We start from the raw sequence: 20,705 nt of genomic DNA, 5'->3' as shown, positions 1-20,705 counted from the left end.
GGAGGGAGGGCACATGCTTGGGATCAATGGACACTGCTACCAAAAATCTCTGATTAACACCTCGAAGAAACATCATTACTGCACAAAGTGAGTAACTTCCTCTTCTTGCTTCTCTGCCCCTTCCCCCCAGAGCCCAGCTGGGGAGCCAGACACTCACCCCCACCCCAGAGACCAGCTGTGGGCCCCCTGGCCCAGACATTTACACCCTCTACACCCCCTCCCCCAGAGCCCAGCTGCAGCTCCCCGCCCTGGCCCAGACACTCACAGACCCTACCCTTCCAGGGATCCAGAGGGAGAAACAGCCTGATGCAGGGTCCCAGGCTTGCACAGAGTTTTGAGTGCCACCTCCTTCCTTCAGGGTATGCTCCGAACTACAGCTGCTGGGAACCCTCCAGTTCCCTCCCCTTCCCCCGAGCCTTGTCTTCTATTTGTGAGCTGGGCTCTGCTGGATCCAGTAGCCCCTAGTGGTGGCCAACATCTCTGCAGTCCATATCTATGTGGTGGAAAAAGGGAAATTGTGCATGCCCTATATTAATTTCTGCAAAATTCTGCATTGTGCAGTGATGCAGAATTCCCCCAGGAGTAAACTGCAAGTAACATTAGCACAAAATCAAAATAGTGTCCATTTTTAAATGGACTTTCTTAGGTAAAATTTGACCCAAAACTAAGGCCTCGAACAAGTATCATTTTTTACAAAACCCAAGGGAGTAGAGAGGTTTCCATGATTTATCCCTTTAACATTTTCAGTGGAAACTATATTTTTCTTGTTCAAAAATCCAAATCGAGTCTCTACTCAGGTTTGACTTGGAATGTTCCAGCTCAACGTGAAGTTCACCAATTGATTTATAAACTCAAGAAAATAGTCTTACAATGAGACATCTAGATCCAAGATTCTGAAGCTGGCACCAAATTTGTCCCTGGAAAATCTGCATGCTCCACAGTTACATATGAAAATACAGGATTTCTTTGCACATTTGTTGCATGTGCAGGTGCTACATGTTTACACTGCTGCACACATCTGCAAAAATTTTGCAGAAATAACTTTGACCTGGACTTAAAATAATTGGTGTCTGGTCCATAGCCTGTTGCTCTCAATGCAGCCCAAAGGGTGCATTTTATAGGTTAGCTAGGCTGCAGCATTTTGGTTTATTTCAGGGGACATGAGGTGAAGGTGCAAAGAGTATTGCTGTCTTACATGTACAGGTTGTCTGTGCCTGGAGTTATGCAGGAGTAGCTGTTCCAGAATAGCTCCATGTGTAGATAAGCCTTACTTTAGTAACTGCCTGTTAAACCATCAATATTGCTTTTTCCAGGTGTGATTGGCGTAGGGCATTATTGTGGTCAGCGGGGCTTCTCAGAAGAGGTCAGAAGATCAGTAGCCAAATTGGTGCCTCTGACACGCAGGTTATGGCAGATAACCAAGATCAAAATGCTACCCACTCCAGCCAAGTTCCATTATGTCTTCAATCTACGAGATCTCTCAAGGATTTGGCACGGGATGCTAAATACTGTATCGGAAGTCATCAGTGAACCTAATGTAAGTAACATACAGCTTTCTTTCATGGAGTTAGCATATTAAGTAGCAATGGGATGAAGACTATAACTGATTCTTTGGTTGTTCAGTATAAAATAGGAAGCCTCTGTCTCTACTTGTTATCACTTTTCTTATTAAATTGTAAGATCTTCAGTGGCTTTGTTCTGTTTGTACTCTGCCTAGGACAGTGGAGTCCTGTTCCATATCTGGGGCTCCCAGGTGCTTCCTCAGTACAATAACAAATAATAAGCATCAGTGATGAAACAATACTGTGATACTGAAGGCTAAATTGCTAAGATACCAAAGGATTTTATGGACATACAATGTAGCAAAAGAACAAAAACCACTTTGTTACACTGTCTGCATTAATTTTGTGGTCTGTTTTACTTACTGATAAATGTTAACTTATTTCAGTTTTTAAAATTCTGGAGAAAAATTGGGCTTTTTAAAATATTCAGTTTTATATACATACATAGCAGCAAGCTGTTCAGCATCTTAATGACAAATAATTTTATTCTTAAGATATAGGATGCCTTGAGGTTTTCAAACCATGTGACTGGCTGAAAGCTGAGTTTTGGCTTAAAGCTATAAGGATATGTCTATACTTCAGTCTGAGGTGTAGTTGCAGCATGGATAGACATACCCATGCTAGCTTTACCTATGCTAGCACAGCTAAACATAGCAGTGGAGAAACAGCACAAGCGTCTGCATGGGATAGCAATGCCTGCAAATACCTGGGATCCCCAATATGCTTGTCCAGCCGCATCTGAAGGCTGTGCCACCACACCTACCCTTTTATTTCTAGCTGTGCTAGTGTGCGTACAACGAACATGGATATGTCTACCCATGCTGCAGTCATGCCGAGACTGCAGTGCAGACATGTCTTAAATGGAAGAGGAAATAACCCTGGACTGCAGCAAGTCTTTCTGTATTTCATTACTGTACAATCCACAGTCCTTGTGAAAAATAAGATACTTGATGTAAATATTTCCCTCTTATTTTTTCAATTTTCCTTTTGAAAAGCCAGTTTTCTTTAATACTGAAATATAAAGTTGAGTCTTCAATGCAATGACTATCCGTCTGCAGATGAATCATTATCCAACCGTCTCCACTGATGGTACCGTCAGAAGTAGCATATAAAAGTGTGGACACCAGCTTATGAACAAACATTTACGATTTGTGAGTGGGAAATATATCTGTTAGAAAACTGGGTAGTCAGCTGTTGAATTTGCTTGTAAAAATATGCTTGGCATTCATAAAGTCTGTTTTTGGCCATGCAATAATTGGACACATAATTATGTAGTTTGGGAGGCTGGACTGAAACTTCATCTAATACTTTGTCCTGAATGTGCAGTCTTTTTTCTTTCTTTTTTTTCTTTTTTTTGTTAACTGGACATACACTTAAGCTGAGATGTAGCTGAATCAAAGTCTGACAAAGAATACTATTTCAGCTTCCCTTGTAAGGAGTAAAACATTGCTTTGTATCTTCTAGAGATAATGCAATACTGTTTGGAACAACAGTGACAAAAGTCCAACCTTGCTGAGATATGGCTGTGAAGAGCACAAGTGCCTCTGTTACAAACTTAATCAATTGAGATGTTTGTTTTTTGAACAGGTGTTGATAAAGTTGTGGAAGCATGAATGTAAGTGTGTTATTGCTGATCGTTTCACAACCCCAGTGGATGTAGATTGGTTTGATACAGCTTTGGCAAAATTGGTTGAGGAGGAGTTCGGTGAAGAGAAAAAGGCTTTAGTGGATTCGGAAACTGATGCTTACTTTGTTGACTTCTTAAGGGGTCCACCTGAAGCAACAGGTAACTACAGCAACTTGTTGCAAGAAGAGATAATGATGTTCTGGTAATTTATCACAATGTGGGTGGGGAGGGAAAGATACAGTAAATGCTTATGTAGAAAAGACTTCAGAATGCATATTATAAACATCCTTCAATAGCCAGACAGCTCTTCTGGTTAGTTCACAGGGCCATGGTCCCAACTCTTGTCTATCCTTTTTGTGGTAGCTAATGTTGCCAGTTAGGATAGGTCCTTGTGCTCCCTTGAGCACAAGGATTGCATTTACATTATGCTTGCAACAGCATTTAAGCGCAGATGATTGCAATACTTGAACTAAAACCGTATAAATAGTTACTACACTTACTAACCCCTACCTCGCCCCCCAACTAGTACACGAAAAAGCTCAATTTTGGCTAGTCCATTAATGTCAGATAAATGTAATTTATCTGCAACCATTACTGATGTGTGTGGCCTTCGGTGTTTTCTTGTTACATTATTAATGACTCCTATTAAATTTTTCCTTTTCACTTGTTGCATAGTCTCTCCCTATATCTTTCAAATCAGAATAATGTTTTACATCTTATTTACGCAATAGTTATTTTGGTATCTACATTATTTATAAAATACCTATTTTCTTTCACTTGCTTTGTTCATTTTTTCTCTTACAAGAAAATTTATGCATAATGAAGGCCTATTCATTAGGTACTATTTTATAAGGAAGCTAAATTGCTTTACAGTGCAATTGAAGTAGCTCAAAAATGGGTGAATGGTACAATTTTGTGTTCTGTTTCACTGTGTTGTATGAATTGCTTTTGTTTTGGGAAATGCCATTATTAAACTATTTTGAGGTCAGTCAGCTACTCCCCTCCTCATAAATGATGGATACATGGAGGTACCACAATGACTAGAATAAACCATGTAATACTCTGAACCAATGCTGGAAAACAGACCCCTAAATGATATGGCAGGTGAGAGCAATAAGTAAGAATTGTGCAGAGAAATGTATGAAAGGAGTAGAAAATATAGACCCTGATTTAGGAAAGTGCTCAAACATGTGCTTAAATATTTTGTTGTATTGGGAGCACAAAACAGAGGAAATAGATGAAGAATGAGCAAGAAAGAAAAACAAAATATGTGTTAGAGTACAAGAGATGGATTTTGATTTGCACTTTTAACCTATTAATTATGATAGTGCCTGATGGCCAACCAAGAATGGGGCCCCATTTTGCTAGGCATTTTGTGGTAGACAGTCCTTGCCCTGGCACTTGTTTTTGCATTAGCATACATTGTATACATGCTGAAAACTTGCACTTCTTTGAGTGCTGGTACCTGTGTGTATTACACTGTGGTTACGCATGCGCACAGAGTGAGAGAATTCTTCAAAAGCCATGTCCATTGGATTATGCATTCGCTGTTGCCGTCCTCTTGCCTTCAGTTGAGGAGATAAAAGGCAGAGAGGACTGACCGCCTCTCTAGTTCCTTCTTATCACCGCATGGCCTGGGTTGGAACCTCCATAGTCTAGAGTTTCATCTTCCTTTAGTTTTGGATCTGTACATACATATGTATATATTCTGTTAATTAGACAAGGCACGAGTCATCCACATTGCCTCCAACTGGCCCAGACAGTTCTTGTTCCTGAGTCTCATACACATGTTATCTTGGTCAACGATCAACGTTCAGTCCTTTTCCAATCTCATGACCCAGGGGAAAGACAGAATCAAGCATCTCAACCCCCCAGTCACTCCATCTCAGGGTGAGGTGTTTGGATGGGTGTCAAGTTTCGAACGTTCATGCTCTGAAGCTATGCAAAGCATCCTTACTAACAGTAGAAAAGATTCCACTAGAAAATTCTACTTAGTCAAGTGGAAATATTTCTTTTTCTGGGCACAACAGAAACCCATGAATTGTGGGTATTCCCCTCATTCTGGACAATCTTCTTTCGCTCAGAACAGCTGTGGTTCACCTGGCACCAATGAATGTGTACCACCCACCCTCTCATGGTTATTCAGTTTTTACTCACTTACTGACTACTAGATTCTGCAAAGGTCTAATCAGAGCCTTTCTGTCAGTAAGGAAATCTGCTCTGCAATGGGACTTAAACCTTAATTTTTTGGTGTTCTCTTAACATCCTTTTGAACCACCAACTACATATTTCATGTCTCTTCTGTCCATGGAGGTCATATTCCTGATAGCCATCAACTCAGCCAGGAGGGTGGGCAAGCTTGGAGCATTGATGATGGATCTGCCCGACACCATATTCCATAGAGACAAGGTGTCATCGCGTTTACATGCTAAATTCACCCACAAAGTAGTTTTAGAGTTTCACTTGCATCAGTCTCTTCACTTATGCTTTTTCTGAAACCACACGCATTGGAAGAAGAGAGGAGACTTCATTCCCTCAACATGTGATGAGCCTTAACCTTTTACCTGTGAAAGATAAAGGCAATCAGAAAAACTCCCAGACTGTTTATTGCTGTAGTGGAAAGAGTTCAAGGTCAAGTTATATCCTCTCAAAGGATCTGCAAATGGATCTCAGGCTGTATCTATCTCTGCCATCAGCTGTCTAATTGTCCTCTCCCTCATGGGATGAGGGCTCATTTTACAAGAACACAAGTGATATTAATGCAGTCCCTTCAAGAAGTACCTCTGTTTGACATTTGCAGAACAGTTGCATGGAGTTCCATCCACACATTTATGAGACAATATGCTTTAGTACAGGACTCCTCCACTGATGCATCTTTCGGGATGGTGGTACTTCAAATGACTTTGCTGCCTGCATCCTGGCAGCCTCCTCCTACTTCAGTACTGCTTGTCAGTCACCCAGAGTGGAATACACATAGGGACGAGCAATCAAAGAAGAAGAGAAAGTTACTTACTGATTGTGTAATAACTGGAGGTTCTTCGAGACATGTGGACCCTATCTGCCCTCCTTCCCCTCTGCTTCAAATCATTCTTGGATTTGTGGTAGAGAAGGAACTGGAGGACAAGTTGATCTGCTCCACCCTTAATCTCCTTGATCAGAGGCAGGAGGAGAGTGAGCGTGCCCGTGTGGACCAACTGACACTGTTTTTAAGAGTTCTACAACTGCGTGCATGAAGTGCATGAGTACATACAGTGGAATACAAATAGGGACCACACATCTCAAAGAACCTCCAGTTACTATAAGGAAAGTAACATTCTCTTTTGTGAAACAAAATGCAAGTAAAGAGAGGAGATAGTAGGACATAAGGCTATGAGGTGAACATTTAAAATTCTTCCTCTGCATATCTATTAGAGTTACGTGCCTTTAACCAAGACACTTATCTACATTCTTCGACAAAGTAGGAGGTTCTCATTTTTTAGTGGCTGATTGTACTTATTGTGCTTGTTAGAGCCTGAGAGACCCTTCCAATTACCTTTCTTTACAGCTCTCACTTGTTCTTAGACTGAAGCTAATGTTCTAGTAGTCAAATAGGTCGCAAGACATGGCTTTATCCCTCAGATCAGGGCCTTAGAAGCAGTGAAGACAGTCATCTATTTCCTGCTATATTGGAGAGTAAGGAGAGGAATTGAGTTTGGATGTTGCATGGATTTTTTTTAGGCCTGTTGATAAATTACAGTTAATTCATGCGATTAATTAAAAAAATGAATCACAATTAAAAAAATTAAGCATGATTAATCACAGGTTTAATTGCACTGTTAAACAATAGAATAACAATTGAAATTTATTAAATATTTTAGATGTTTTTCTACATTTTCAAATATATTGATTTCAGTTACAACACAGAATACAAAGTGTACAGTGCTCACTTTATATTATTTTTATTAAAAATGTTTGCACTGTAAAAAATAAAGTATTTTTCAATTCACCTCATACAAATACTTTAGTGCAATCTCTTTATCATGAAAGTGCAACTTACAAATGTAGATTTTGTTGTTGTTGTTACATAACTGCATTCAAAAACAAAACAATTTATAACTTTAGAACCTACAGGTCTACTCAGTCCTACTTCCTGTTCAGCCAATCCCTAAGAGAAACAAGTTTGTTTACATTTATGGGAGATAGGAAGGTAAGCAGAAGCTGCACTCTGTATCTACTAGAAATACCCAATGGTCATAGAAAGCAGCAAAGAATCCTGTGGCACCTTATAGACTAACAGACGTTTTGGAGCATGAGCTGTCGTGGTGAATACCCACTTCGTCAGATGCATGTAGTGGAAATTTCCAGGGGCAGGTATATATATGCAGGCAAGCTGGAAATTTCCACTACATGCATCTGATGAAGTGGGTATTCACCCACGAAAGCTCATGCTCCAAAACGTCTGTTAGTCTATAAGGTGCCACAGGATTCTTTGCTGCTTTCACAGATCCAGACTAACTTGGCTACCCCTCTGATACTTGACACCAATGGTCATAGCGAATTAATGCTTTTCACGGAGAATGTGCCATGGCATTATCTCTCTGAAGTATATAGGACAAAATCCTAAAGTCTGTGGAGTTTTAAGCATGTAACTGAGAGCAGAATTTAGCTGTGTATCATTTTCACTGTCAGCAAGGGATGTGGGGGAGTGTGGTAGCAAAATGTGCTATCTACCTGTTTGCACCACATGTCTCTATCCATAATTGATTGATATTAGGATACAAATGAAGATAAACTGTGGCCAGGTGCTTAGTATATGCATGTTTACCTGCATTCACTTTTTCATAGCTATGTTGAGCAGCTGTATTATGTCTTGCCACATAGCAGAACCTCATGGAAAAACATAACTTAAATATGGGACTAGCCTTTCTCTGCCCATGTTGTATGCCTAGGAAAATGACATAGCATTTTTTTTCAGATGCTGCTTTAAGAGGAATTTAAATGTTCTAGATTTAATAAAGAAAGAAGTGTCCCATGCATTTTTTTTAGAGACTTTTTGAATTGTATATCGCACAGTCAATTGTTTCGACCTTTCTACAGTTTAATTTCTGTCTGAGGTAAAGAAAATGTGGTGTGTCAACTTAGTTTGCAATGGGCATGTACTTAAACTCCCAATATATTATATTCATGAAGAATACAGCATAATAAATGGGCCCCTGTGTTTATGTGCATGGTGTCTGCATGTTTGTAAAGTAAACTTACATTCCCAGTGAATGCTGCAGTGAAAAAAAACAAACAAAAAAATGTGTGGCATCTGCTACCAGTTATAGTACTTTGTTAGGGTCTCAGTCCTGATATCATTTAACTCAGAGTGTATTGATTTCCAAGAGAGTGGGAGCAGGCCCTAAATCATTCAGCCATCCACTTCAGAGGACATAGGAAAAAGGTTACAAAAATGTGATGGCTGATATCTAGAGCATATCTTTAGGGAAAGATAAAACTGAGCCCTCCTCAGTAATTTCCACTGTTAACAATTTGCTATCACTTTTTCTCACAGGTGAAGAGCCAGAAGAAACTGTCTTTGATATGCCTAAAATCTATGAGCCAATTAAATCTTTTAATCACCTGAAGGATCGTTTAAATATGTTTCTACAAACATATAACGAGACCATCCGAGGTGCACGTCTGGACATGGTGTTCTTCAAAGATGCTATGATTCATTTAGTCAAGGTAGGATGAGCACTTTCTCCTCCTCCTGCCTTTTCATGACCAGAGGTTTGACATTATAAAAGATTTTACTTTCTGTAATCATGTGAGATTTCAGTTATTCTGTCAAATAAAGTGGGGTATAGGCTTGTATTTTGTTTCTGTTTTGAAGTAACATAACAGAAGTCTAGATTTTTGCATAGAAATATAAAGGGCTAGATGTGCATTTAGCCACAGTTCCAAATACCGAGTGGTGAGGCATCCAAAGGAAACACAATTCCTTTGAACTCCCTTCACCTGAATGGGTAATAGAGCACATCAACTCTCTATAAAATGCATCAAACACACCTTTCCTCTCCCATCTAGCCAGAGAAGTGGAACCATGGTTTTACATACAATGCTTTTCTTTGCCTTTTCATATTAACTGGATTACAGAAAGTAGTATTGCCTTCCCCGCCCCCAATCCCTCCCATTACCCATAATGACAAAACCCACTGTTGGGGTAACACCAAACGTCCTTGTAGGGAAGAGCAACGTCAGCCTTACTCAGCCACACAGCCATTTAGAATGAGGGCAAAGTCTAGCTACAAATTTCCACTCCTGATTCACAGTATGCTCTCTTGTTTTGTCAAACCTCAGAACATAAAACTCATTATACTTCCTGTACATAGCTGATTATAATTCAGAGCACCGTGGAACCCAGGATGATGGAAACACAGAAAGGGTTTACTAAATAGTAATATCACCCTAATTCTTCCTTTTGTAGACTGCAAACCTTGTATTTCTCCACTACACCGTGGGCTCAGCCCTCTTTCTCAGCCATGATTTTAATAAAAGATGCGGTGAGGTTGTACATTAGATTACTTGAACTAGATTACATTAATTGAACAAAATGTGGTAAAAAATTACTAGTAAGTAGTAAGTAAATAAATCTAAATGACACTTGTTGAAATAAAAAACGCAACTTTTATGTCCTGTTGAAAATTGCATTTTTGTGTTTGAGTGTTGAAAAAAGGAATTCAAAAAATTGGGTAATCTGAAAAAAGTAAGTCAGAGCAAATTAGTGAGGTTCTGCTAACAGTTTTTAGTCTGGTAAGTAGTGGTGGTAATCCCTGTCTGGGTATAAATTTTGGTCTAAACCCTGATCCAACAGCGTTAACTGTTCGTAAATGTATACGTACATAGATTAAGGCAAAATGGTAACACTGTGATTACTTGCCTGACTTCACAGGTCGTTGAACCTTGACCAGTAACGGTGGGATCAAGCCTATAACTTCTGTTCGAGCTATATCATATCTGTTAGAAAGATATCCAATCTTGACTTAAAGACTTCTATTGACAGAGAATCAACCAAAACCCTAAGTAAATTGTTCCAATGGCTAATTACCTTCACTTAAAAATGTGAACCTTTCTTCTAATCTGAATTTGCCTAGTTTAAGCATGACAATCTCACTGTGCCTTTTTCTGCTACGTTAAAGAGCAGAATCTGCTGTCAGATGTCTCTTTCTTACATAGGTTCTAATAGACCATGATCAAGTCACTTCTTAGCCTTCTCTTGGATAAACTAAATAGATTAAGTTTCAGTCTCTCATTATAAGTCATGTTTCTGGATCTCAAATATTTGTATAGCTCTTTTCTGAACCCGTTCCAGCTCAACATCCTTTTAGAAGAGTGGACACGGGAACTGGACACGTGATTCCAGTAATGGTCTTGCTAATACTGTATACAGAGGGAATACACTTTCCTACTCCTACTTCATATTGCTTTATACATCAGAGGATCCCATTAGTCCTCTTAGTCACAGCATCACATTGAGAGCTGATGATGAACTTTCAGCAACTGGGCTCCAGAGCCATGGACAAATATGTGACGGCTGAAGAGGATTCCTGTCTTTCTTTATTGCTTCTTTGGCTGTTCTCCCAGGCTGGTTGCAATGTACCAGTCAGACCTGTTGGGGGAGGCATTGTCTGCCTCTAATAAACCTGCTGAATGGTGGCAAGGAGAGTGAGGATGCGGAGCCTAAGATGGTGCTTTAAAACAGAGCTTTCATCCAGTAACACAAGACAGGGCCCATTGGGACAAAGACTCGCACCCCCTAGTAGTAACTTAGGTTGCAGAGAAACCCATAGCAGAGCCTATATCTGGCTTTTTAAAAGACTACTAAGAGCCAATCCCTGATCTTCACTGCTGACATTCCTGCTGTGTCTGTGTGTGGGAGATTGAGTTCATTTAAAGGAATTCCCCACCCTGCTGAGCAAATCCACTAAACCTAACCCTAGCATAGATACCACTCTCCTCAGCCCACCTTGTTCACTGCAGGCCCATTATCCTGGTGATCAGTGCAGTCATTTGCCTGTAAATTGAAGGAGAATTTGGCTCTTGTCACTAAGGGTATATCTGTACCTCAAACTGGAAGTCTAATTTCCAGCTCGAGGAGACATACCTGTGTTAGCTCTAATCGAGCTAATGTGCTAAACATAGGTCTCCTCAAGTTGGAAATTCTGCCTCCATCTCGAAGTGTAGATGTACCCCCATGACAGAGCTAGGTATGAAGGAAAATGTGGGGCATGATCTGATCACTATTCCTTTGTTTACAATACATTTAAAATAGTGAGATGGGAAGGAAAAGGAACTCCACTTGTGAATTGTTCTAGCCCAATAATATGTAAAAATGCCACTATTACAGTGAAGATGGCTGATTGTGGAAACAGAGGATTCTGCTTCTTAAAACTGTGCAGTACTTGCTTTATCTATCTAGGTACTTACATGACACTCATGACCATGGTATGGGGATGTCTCAGAATCATTAATGGATTTTATCATCATAATGCCCATGGAAGACAGAGCAACAGGAACACCATTTCACAGATGGAAGACTGACTCACAGAGTAGATTAAGTGAGCTGCCCAAAGTTGCACAAAAGCTTATGGCTGACTGGGAATTCAGCCTAGGATTCCTGTATCCCAGCCCAGGGCTTTGTCCTCTAAATTATCCTTCTTCCCCCCAATATTTTGCAGTTACATTAATAGCTCTCAGTCTGACACTACTCCAGTAACTGACGACTAATGAGTTACTTTTGATTTATGCAAATGAGAACTCAGAATTGATGTTACATTTACAGTGAATAGTAAGGGAGATATAGAGCATAAGATTTATATGATATTAACAAGAAATCCTGTAAAAATCTATTCTGACATGACAACACTATTATCATATACTAATATTTAAAGTGGAAACAGCACTTCCTGTGCTATAATGGTATGTTGTGTTTACATGTGATCAGTTTCCCATAGAAATATGTTTTCAAAATTAAAGGATTTATAATTCACAAAAGAAAAGAGTGATAATTCTAAGGTTCTCACTGATTCGAAGGCTCCCCTTGCTGTGGTGGCTTAAATTATTCTGGCATAAATATTCCATATATTTAGCAACAAATTGTCATGTTGATCTGTAGATTTCTCGTGTGATTCGCACCCCTCGTGGCAATGCTCTCCTCGTTGGAGTTGGTGGCTCAGGAAAGCAGAGCTTGACTAAACTGGCATCATTCATAGCTGGCTATGCTACATTCCAGATCACTTTAACAAGGTAGGCTGTTGAACAAGATATATTTCAAAAATGTATACTCTGATTTCTGTGTTTTGGATTCCTTCTACAGGCAGAGCATATAATGGCAAACACAGTTGAGAATGGAAATGGGTGCATCCTTAAGAGCCTTTAAAAATGTTTTCCTTTGTTTTCTGTGCTGAAATTCAGTGTGTCCTCTCAGTCTGAATGTCTTTCTTAAATAAGCAAAAAATAACAGGCTAATGCCTAAGAATACTATAATTAAAAGCCTGGAGAAAAATGTTTTCTTAATTTAGTTTACTTTGTGCCTTTGAGAGTGTGTTTTGTGTGGTTGGTTTGTTTGCCATGCATCATTAATCCCTTTTGTGTTTGAGTAGGTCTTTAAGAGTAACAGAGAAAGGGGGCAACATTATCCTCTTCTAAAAAAAGAAATGATGACAAAATTACAAATTGGGTATGTTTATTTAAATTGAGACTTAAAATGAGCTGTGGCTCTTTAACCACTCTAAATGGATATTCTTGAGCGTAATTACATAGTTTGTGCATTGAATGGAAAGATATTTTTGCCAGTCACATTTCTTTACCAACATCTCCATTTAAAAGTTTTGAGTGGCAACACAACTGTTTTTTCTCTAGATCATACAACACTTCAAACCTGATGGAAGACTTGAAGCTCTTGTACAGGACAGCAGGGCTTCAAGGAAAGAGCATCAGCTTCATTTTTACAGATAATGAGATCAAAGATGAGTCTTTCTTAGAATACCTGAATAACGTTTTATCATCTGGAGAGGTACAATTTTTACTTTCTTATTTCTTTCATCCTTTTTTGTTTTGTAATCAGGGAGCAGAGAGCGAGCCTGATTATGGATAGCTTGATTTATGTGAGTAGTCTCTTAGACATCATGGCAGCAGTTTCACAAATGCAGTTTCAAGTGATATCCGGCACTGGAATCTTAATACAATTGGTCATCTCTCCATCACAGAATCTGACAGTGTAGCGAGGCAAAGCTGTAGTGAAAGAACAGGTTAAGGACTTTTTAGAAAAGATGGACATGCACCAGAACATAGGCCCACATCTAATTCATCTGAGGGTGCTGAAGGAATTGGCTGATGTGATTTCAGAGCCATTGGGCATTATCTTTGAAAACTTGTGGTGATCAGAGGAGGTCTCGGACTATTGGAAAAAGGCTAATGTAGTGCCCATCTTTAAAAAAGGGAAGAAGGAGAATCCGGGGAACTACAGACAGCTCAGACTCACCTCAGTCCCTGGAAAAATCATGGAGCAGGTCCTCAAGGAATCCATTTTGAAGCACTTGGAGGAGAGGAAGGCGATCAGAAACAGTCAACATGGATTCACCAAGGGCAAGTCATTCCTGACCAACCTGATTGCCTTCTATGATGAGATAACGGAGTCTGTGAATATGGGGAAAGTGCTAGATGTGATGTACCTTGACTTAAGCAAAGTTTTTGATACAGTCTCCCACAGTATTCTTACCAGCAAGTTAAAGAAGTATGGGCTGAATGAATGGACTATAAGGTGGATAGAAATCTGGCTAGATCGTCTGAGCTCAATGCGTAGTAATCAATGGCTCGATGTCTAGTTGGCAGCCAATATCAAGTGGAGTGCCCCCAGGGGTTGGTCCTGGGGCCGTTTTTTTCAACATCTTCATTAATGATCTGGATGAAGGGATCGATTGCACCCTCAGCAAGTTCGTGGGTGACACTAAGCTGGGGGGAGAAGTGGATACGCTGGAGGGTAGAGATAGGGTCCAGAGTGACATAGACAAATTGGAGGATTGGGCCAAAAGAAATCTGATGAGGTTCAGCAAGGACAAGTGCAGAGTCCTGCACTTAGGAAAGAAGAATCCCATGCACTTCTACAGGCTGGGGACTGACTGGCTAAGCGACAAAGACCTAGGATTACAGTGGACAAGAAGCTGGATATGAGTCAACAATGTGCTCTTGTTGCCAAGAAGGCTAATGGCATATTGGGCTGCATTAGTAGGAACATTGCCAGCAGATTGAGGGAAGTGATTATTCCCCTCTATTCAGCACTGGTGAGGCCACATCAGGAGTATTGCGTCCATTTTTGGCCCCCCGACAACAGAAGAGGTATGGACAAATTGGAGAGAGTCCAGCAGAGGACAACAAAAATGACTAGGGGGCTGGGAGACATGACTTACGAGGAGAGGCTGAGGGAATTGGGTTTATTTAGCCTGCAGAAGAGAAGAGGGGGGATTTGATAGCAGCCTTCAAGTACATGAAAGGGAGTTCCAAAGAGGATGGAGCTCGGCTGTTCTCAGTGGTGGCAGATGACAGAACAAGAAGCAATGGTCTCAAGTTGCAGTGGGAGAGATCTAGGCTGGATATTAGGAAAAACTATTTCACTAGGAGGGTGGTGAAGCACTGGAATGGGTTACCTCAGGAGGTGGTGGAATCACCATCCTTAAAGGTTTATAAGGCCTTGTTTGACAAAGCCTTGGCTGGCATGATTTGGTTGTTGCTGGCCCTGCTTTGAGCAGGGGGTTGGACTAAATGACCTCCTGAGGTCTCTACCAACCCTAATCTTCTTTGATTCTATGAAATTTAGTGCAGAGCTATTAATCCCTTAGAATGAAAATGTGTGAATCAGCTCTTTTAGATGTTTGACAAACTCAAACTGAGACACATTATAGAAATAAAGGAGGAGATCTGAAACAATGTGAACTTTGTTTCTTAAACATTTATAAAGTTTTCTGTTTGATTCAGAGTTTTAGTAACTTTCAGAAGTAAAATAGGCTTGTAGGCTTGAAAGAGGTAAAGTTATATCTAAAATTCCTAACATACCTTGTATTTAGAGTGGCAGGTTTTGTTCCAGAGAGTTGTTATAACTAGTTAATTTAATACTAAAAGGAGGGAAATTAATCCAAGTGTATTAAAGCAGCAAGTAAAATTAGTCATAGTGGGTCTGATTCTCCAGTCTTAGACCAATTTGTTACCAGTGTGACTCCACTGGTTTTGATAGAGTCAATGACATAAAACTGATGAAATGTTGTGGAGCGAGGGGCCCAGTGTGTTTGTATCAGAACTGTATGCACCTACTTGGCATGCTCTGTGAATGAGAGCTTCTACATTACATCCTTCCAATCACAATAACCCACCAAACTGGTTTTAAAAAAATCTGCTTCTTTTTGTTAAGGTCTCCAACTTGTTTGCACGTGATGAAATTGATGAGATCAGTAGTGATCTCATACCTGTCATGAAAAAGGAGCACCCACGTCGACCTCCAACCAATGAGAATTTGTATGAATATTTCATGACCAGAGTCCGTCAGAACCTCCATGTAGTACTTTGTTTTTCACCAGTGGGTGAAAAATTCCGAAACAGAGCCCTGAAGTTCCCTGCCCTTATTTCTGGTTGCACTACAGACTGGTTCAGCCGGTGGCCTAAGGATGCACTGGTTGCAGGTGAGTGTTAGTTGCAGCTGTGTAGTCCTGCTATGCAGGAGCGGTGCCAGGGTTTCTGATTCCCTAGGCGGACGGCCATTTTGCCGCCCCCTGCGGGTCCAGTGGACCTACCGCAGTCATGCCGGCAGACGGTCCGCTGCTGGAAAGGCTCCAGTGGAGCTGCCGCAGTGACACCGGTGGGCGGTCCGCTGGTCTACAGGCTCCGGTGGAGCTGCCGCAGGCATGACTGTGGTAGGTCTGCTGGAGCCTATAGACCAGTGCACCGTCCGCCGAAATGACTGCGGCAGCTCCACTGGAGCCTTTCCAGCAGCGGACCATCCAGCGGCATGACTGCGGTAGGTCCACCGGACCCGCGTGCCACCCCCCCGGCAAAATAGCACCCCCAAAAAATTCTAGTGCCCTAGGCCATTGCCTAGGTTGCCTAAATGGTAGCGCCGGCCCTGCTGCTGTGCTGAATCTGGAAATTTAGTGAAGTCAAGCTCCATAATCACTGTGAAGTAAATAGGGGAAATTCCCCCCTTACTAAATGGGCAAGCTTCTTTGACTCATAATATTGGATTTAAGCTTTTCTTTGTTCTGTTTGAGGTTAATAGTGTAGTGTGTGACACCCAGAATCATAAAAGACTCTATTGTGTCTCTTTTAAAGGCAAATGTCTATTATATAAAAAAGACTTAAAATGTAATACTGGAAAAATCCTTCACCCTTAAAGATACCCTTTAATCATTCAAAGAAAAGATTAAAAACAAATAATAAATACTTTATTTTCAGGACTTAGAACAAGTTTTAAATCATAATTGGTTACCCTCTAAATTTCCTTCTCTCCTCACTATCTTCTCTAAGATGCTCCACTTCATATGGGGGGAGGGATAGCTCAGTGGTTTGAGCATTGCTCTGTTAAACTGAGGGTTGTGAGCTCAATCCATGAGGGGGCTGTTTAGGGATGGGGCAAAAATCTATCTGGGGATCAGTCCTGCTTTGAGCAGGGGGTTGGACTAGATGACCTCCTGAGGTCCCTTCCAACCATGATATTCTATGATATTGTTGCATGCTGCCCAAAGATCTGCTAAATCCATTACTTTCTATAAATTGACTGGAAAAATACCAGAACACCATTTAGTAAAATCTATTTCTCAACCCATTGTTTAAGTAACCTGATAATATTTTTAAAACATTCCATATTGTTGAACCTTACCTGAAAAAGTCCTGATGTGGAAACACTGAAAAAAAGAAAGAAATTAAACCCACACATTTGAAACCAGCCAAGAAGGGAATTCTTCCCAAAACATTATTAGAGTGTCTGTATATTTAGCAGATAAGCCACAAAAGAATAGTTAGCCAACATGGGAGGAAGAAATGTGAAGATTATGCTGGTTGCACTTTTTTCTTCTGGGAGGATAACTATATCATTAACATCATAAATGAGTATATTTTAATGAAATTATCTTCAACGTGATTGTTTCTAAAGAAAACTTTTATTATAGAGTGCTCACTTTCTCCCTAAGTTAGTAGTTAATGGGAATGTTTTAGAGTCTCTTCTTCAGGAAATAGGTGGATGATGATGTAGGGTTTGAAGAGTGAAGGGAATAGATTCAAAACTAGTGAGGATGGTAGTTTTAATTCAAAATTAAAATGAATATTCTACCTATGAGTTGGAATAAAAGGGATTTAATACAATGTAAGTTTTCAAAATAAGCAGAGTTGATAGCTCTATTTAACCACATGAGTAATACAATGAGTTTTTAGAGTAACAGCCTCAATTTCAGAAATGCTGAACTCACACAACTCCCTTTGAAGTTAACGGGAGCTAAGGGTCCTTAGCAGTTCTGAAAACTGGGAACTAAGGAATCCTGGGCAGGACACTGGCACAATGCCTATACCTGTCGTATATTGCATTTTCAGGGTTTTAAGTGGGACATAGGCTGCGTCCTGATCCCTTTCACATGGGTAACTTTACCCTAAATGTTCATTTTGGTAAAAGCCAACCCGTACTATTGAGAATAAATGTGAAAAAATAAAGGCATCCGTCACTGTGTGAAAGTATGGTAACAGAGTGAAGGAGAGGATAACAAACTCAGTGCAACTCCATCATTTGTGGGAGAGTTATGTTCAAACAGTAACTGACAGATATGTAAGCCAAAGTTGTACAGTGTCAGTGCCCACTTTGGCTGTGAACAGGACTATTAGATAAAGACAAACACAGAAGGCTGAGTTCTGGATCAGCTGTGTAAGTACAGGATACATGTTTCTTTCTCTTTCTCTCATATGGCCTGAGCACGATAGGTGGAATGTGGTGATTGCTACATGTGGGGGGCTGGATGGCTCAGGAGTTAGGTGCTGGGATATGGAATATTTTACCTTTAAGTCATTGATTTGAAAATAGCAAGATCAGAAGTGACTAAGAGCTCTTATGTTGGCTGCTCAAATGCCTATATGAAATGAATAAGTATTGACACTACCAACTCTAGTAATCAGGAGTGTCTCCCTATTAGCAGCGACCACTAACTTCAATAGTGGTCTCTGAGGGTAGCGTCAGTAGAATGAAGCTTTATTTAGTGGCCATAGGGCTTGATGATAAGCAAAATATCACCACATAACCTGTAGCGTCTTAGCCAGGTCATCTGGGGAACTTAATTGTCAGTGACCAACCTTTCACACAAATACACTTCCTAAGTATTTTGGAAAGCTGAGGTATCGCATCAGTGTTTACCATATTGTCCCCCAGTTGTTTAGTTTGTTTTTAGAGTGTAGTGCTAATGAAAGCTGCCAAACAGATAGCATTGCAGGCTCTCAACTAGAGTTTGGCAAAACTTTTTCAGCTAATATATTTTTTGCTGAAAAATGCATTTTTGGTGGCTCCAAAACTATTTGTGAATTCAGGTTGAATTTGACAAATAGTTTCAACAACAGCAACAACAACAAAAACAACAAAACAAAACAAAAAAACCCTCCCAAACCCTGAAAAGTTGACATTTTTTGTTTCAACTTCTTTGAAACGTTTCATTTGACTTGACTTTTTATTTCAAAATGGCATTTCATATTTCAAATTTGATTAATTAAAAAAAACCACAAAGGGTGAAAAATGGCAAAATGACAACAAAAAATCTGAAAAAAGTTTTGTTTCAAGTCCACTGAAACATTTATGTGAAAGCCCCTCCTGTATCACAGCTTTAAAACAGATTTGTTGACTCTTAATATCTAGAGTTCCAGGCAAATATGCAGAAGAGAATAATATGCTGTGTCTCAGATAGCCAGAACTCTTTGTGAAGAATCTACTTGCAGATGTCTTTAACCAACAAGTGTTGCCTGATCTATTCAGCACTCTGATGCAGATAGTATAATGTGTGTTTGCAGTGGACCCATATAAATAAATAGGTGTTTAAAAATATGCCACTTGTTCAGCCCACATACACTCCAGAAAATGATGTTGAGTTCAGTGGCTTTTTGAGACCTGCTAGGTAAATTAGGTAAAACTCTTCTCCATGATGTTGCTGACACACTACATGCTGCCATAGAAGTTTTCTTCAATATTTGCATGTAAGAAACTAATTTAAATGGGTTAGTTCACAACCTTTTTTTTCTTTCTCTAAAGTATCTGAACACTTCCTGTCCTCATATGATATTGACTGCACCACTGAAACCAAGAAGGAGGTGGTGCAGTGCATGGGCTCCTTCCAGGATGGGGTAGCAGAGAAGTGTGTTGACTACTTCCAGAGATATAGACGTTCTACACATGTGACTCCAAAATCCTACCTATCCTTTATTCAGGGATATAAAGCTACCTACAAAGAAAAGCACACTGAGGTGAAGATATTAGCCAATAGGTAAAATGCCTTATTTGTTCCTTTTTCTTTTTTTTTTCTCCCCCAAATGGGTACAGAACAGCTCATGGCAATAAATGGTCATCTCAATTGATGATTCTGATCTCTTTATAAAGAAAACACTGATGTTGGATTTGAATTTGCCTCTCGGTTCTTTCATTCTGTGGGTATTAATATAATTTGATCCAATATTAGGACCATTTTTTGGCCTAGAAGTTAGAGTATTTAAATCTATAACAATGAAATAATGTAACTAGTACTTAACAGGTAAGTAAACATGTGAATCTTAGTTTGTTTTTCAGAGCAATTCAGTCATAAACGACATCACTTTGCACAGTAAGCTCTTATTTCCGTGTTTTTCACATGAGCAATGGAACACATACATGTGGTATGATTTTACATTCAAAAGAACATCTGGTTTATCAGAAGGGTGCTTTCTTGTTAAAATCTCATCTTGTTTTATGTGAAAGAGATGGGTATTAACCTTTCTATGAATTCTAGAGTGCATCTCTCATTCCTCTGATGCATTTTTCTGCTTTCATGGCCCAAGAGCCTTAGTATATCCTCTGCAGATTCAGGATGATGGACCTTCTACTCAAGAAAACCCAACAAAGTGGTTTGATATGATCCAGATAATTTTCAAATATGTTTTTTAAATCAACCAAGTCTCTACAGTTCATATTTAAATATGTTTAAAATAGTGTGTAAATCAGGGAATGATGTGTAAATTAAGTTCCTTGGCACCTGCAGCACCAGTCTACAATTTGCAATTAAATAGATTGCAACCAGTATTGGACACCTTCAGCAAGGAATCAGATGGTAGCTTACTTTACTACAGTGCATACGGTGGCTTGGTGGCCAAATGAATCTATCATTTTGCCTTTCTGATAAAGTTTAGGCTCTTTTAAAACCACAAGGCCAGACCAAATCCCTGACCTTCCCAGTCGTCACAGATCAGTGCACATCTTCCAAGGCTTGGCTTTAGTGGTTGTCAACATCTCGGTC

The 20,705-nt window shown here is 39.9% G+C and overlaps 1 protein-coding gene across 4 annotated transcripts in view; it reads left to right on the top strand.

Annotated features, from left to right (window-relative positions):
• DNAH5 (dynein axonemal heavy chain 5) overlaps positions 1 to 20,705 on the top strand; it is a 300,951-nt gene that overhangs the window by 185,160 nt on the left and 95,086 nt on the right. For all 4 annotated transcript variants that reach the window (XM_050937377.1, XM_050937378.1, XM_050937376.1 and 1 more), the window contains exons 50-56: positions 1,314 to 1,537; positions 3,150 to 3,348; positions 8,723 to 8,895; positions 12,326 to 12,456; positions 13,072 to 13,225; positions 15,614 to 15,881; positions 19,472 to 19,703. In XM_050937377.1, the coding sequence (XP_050793334.1) occupies positions 1,314 to 1,537; positions 3,150 to 3,348; positions 8,723 to 8,895; positions 12,326 to 12,456; positions 13,072 to 13,225; positions 15,614 to 15,881; positions 19,472 to 19,703 (1,381 nt within the window). The remainder of the gene's footprint in view (positions 1 to 1,313; positions 1,538 to 3,149; positions 3,349 to 8,722; positions 8,896 to 12,325; positions 12,457 to 13,071; positions 13,226 to 15,613; positions 15,882 to 19,471; positions 19,704 to 20,705) is intronic.

This window comes from Gopherus flavomarginatus, chromosome 2 (genome assembly GCF_025201925.1).
Source record: "Gopherus flavomarginatus isolate rGopFla2 chromosome 2, rGopFla2.mat.asm, whole genome shotgun sequence".
Classification (NCBI taxonomy): domain Eukaryota; kingdom Metazoa; phylum Chordata; order Testudines; family Testudinidae; genus Gopherus; species Gopherus flavomarginatus.
Note: the sequence above shows the minus strand (reverse complement) of the source record. Positions and strands in the feature narration are given on the sequence as shown.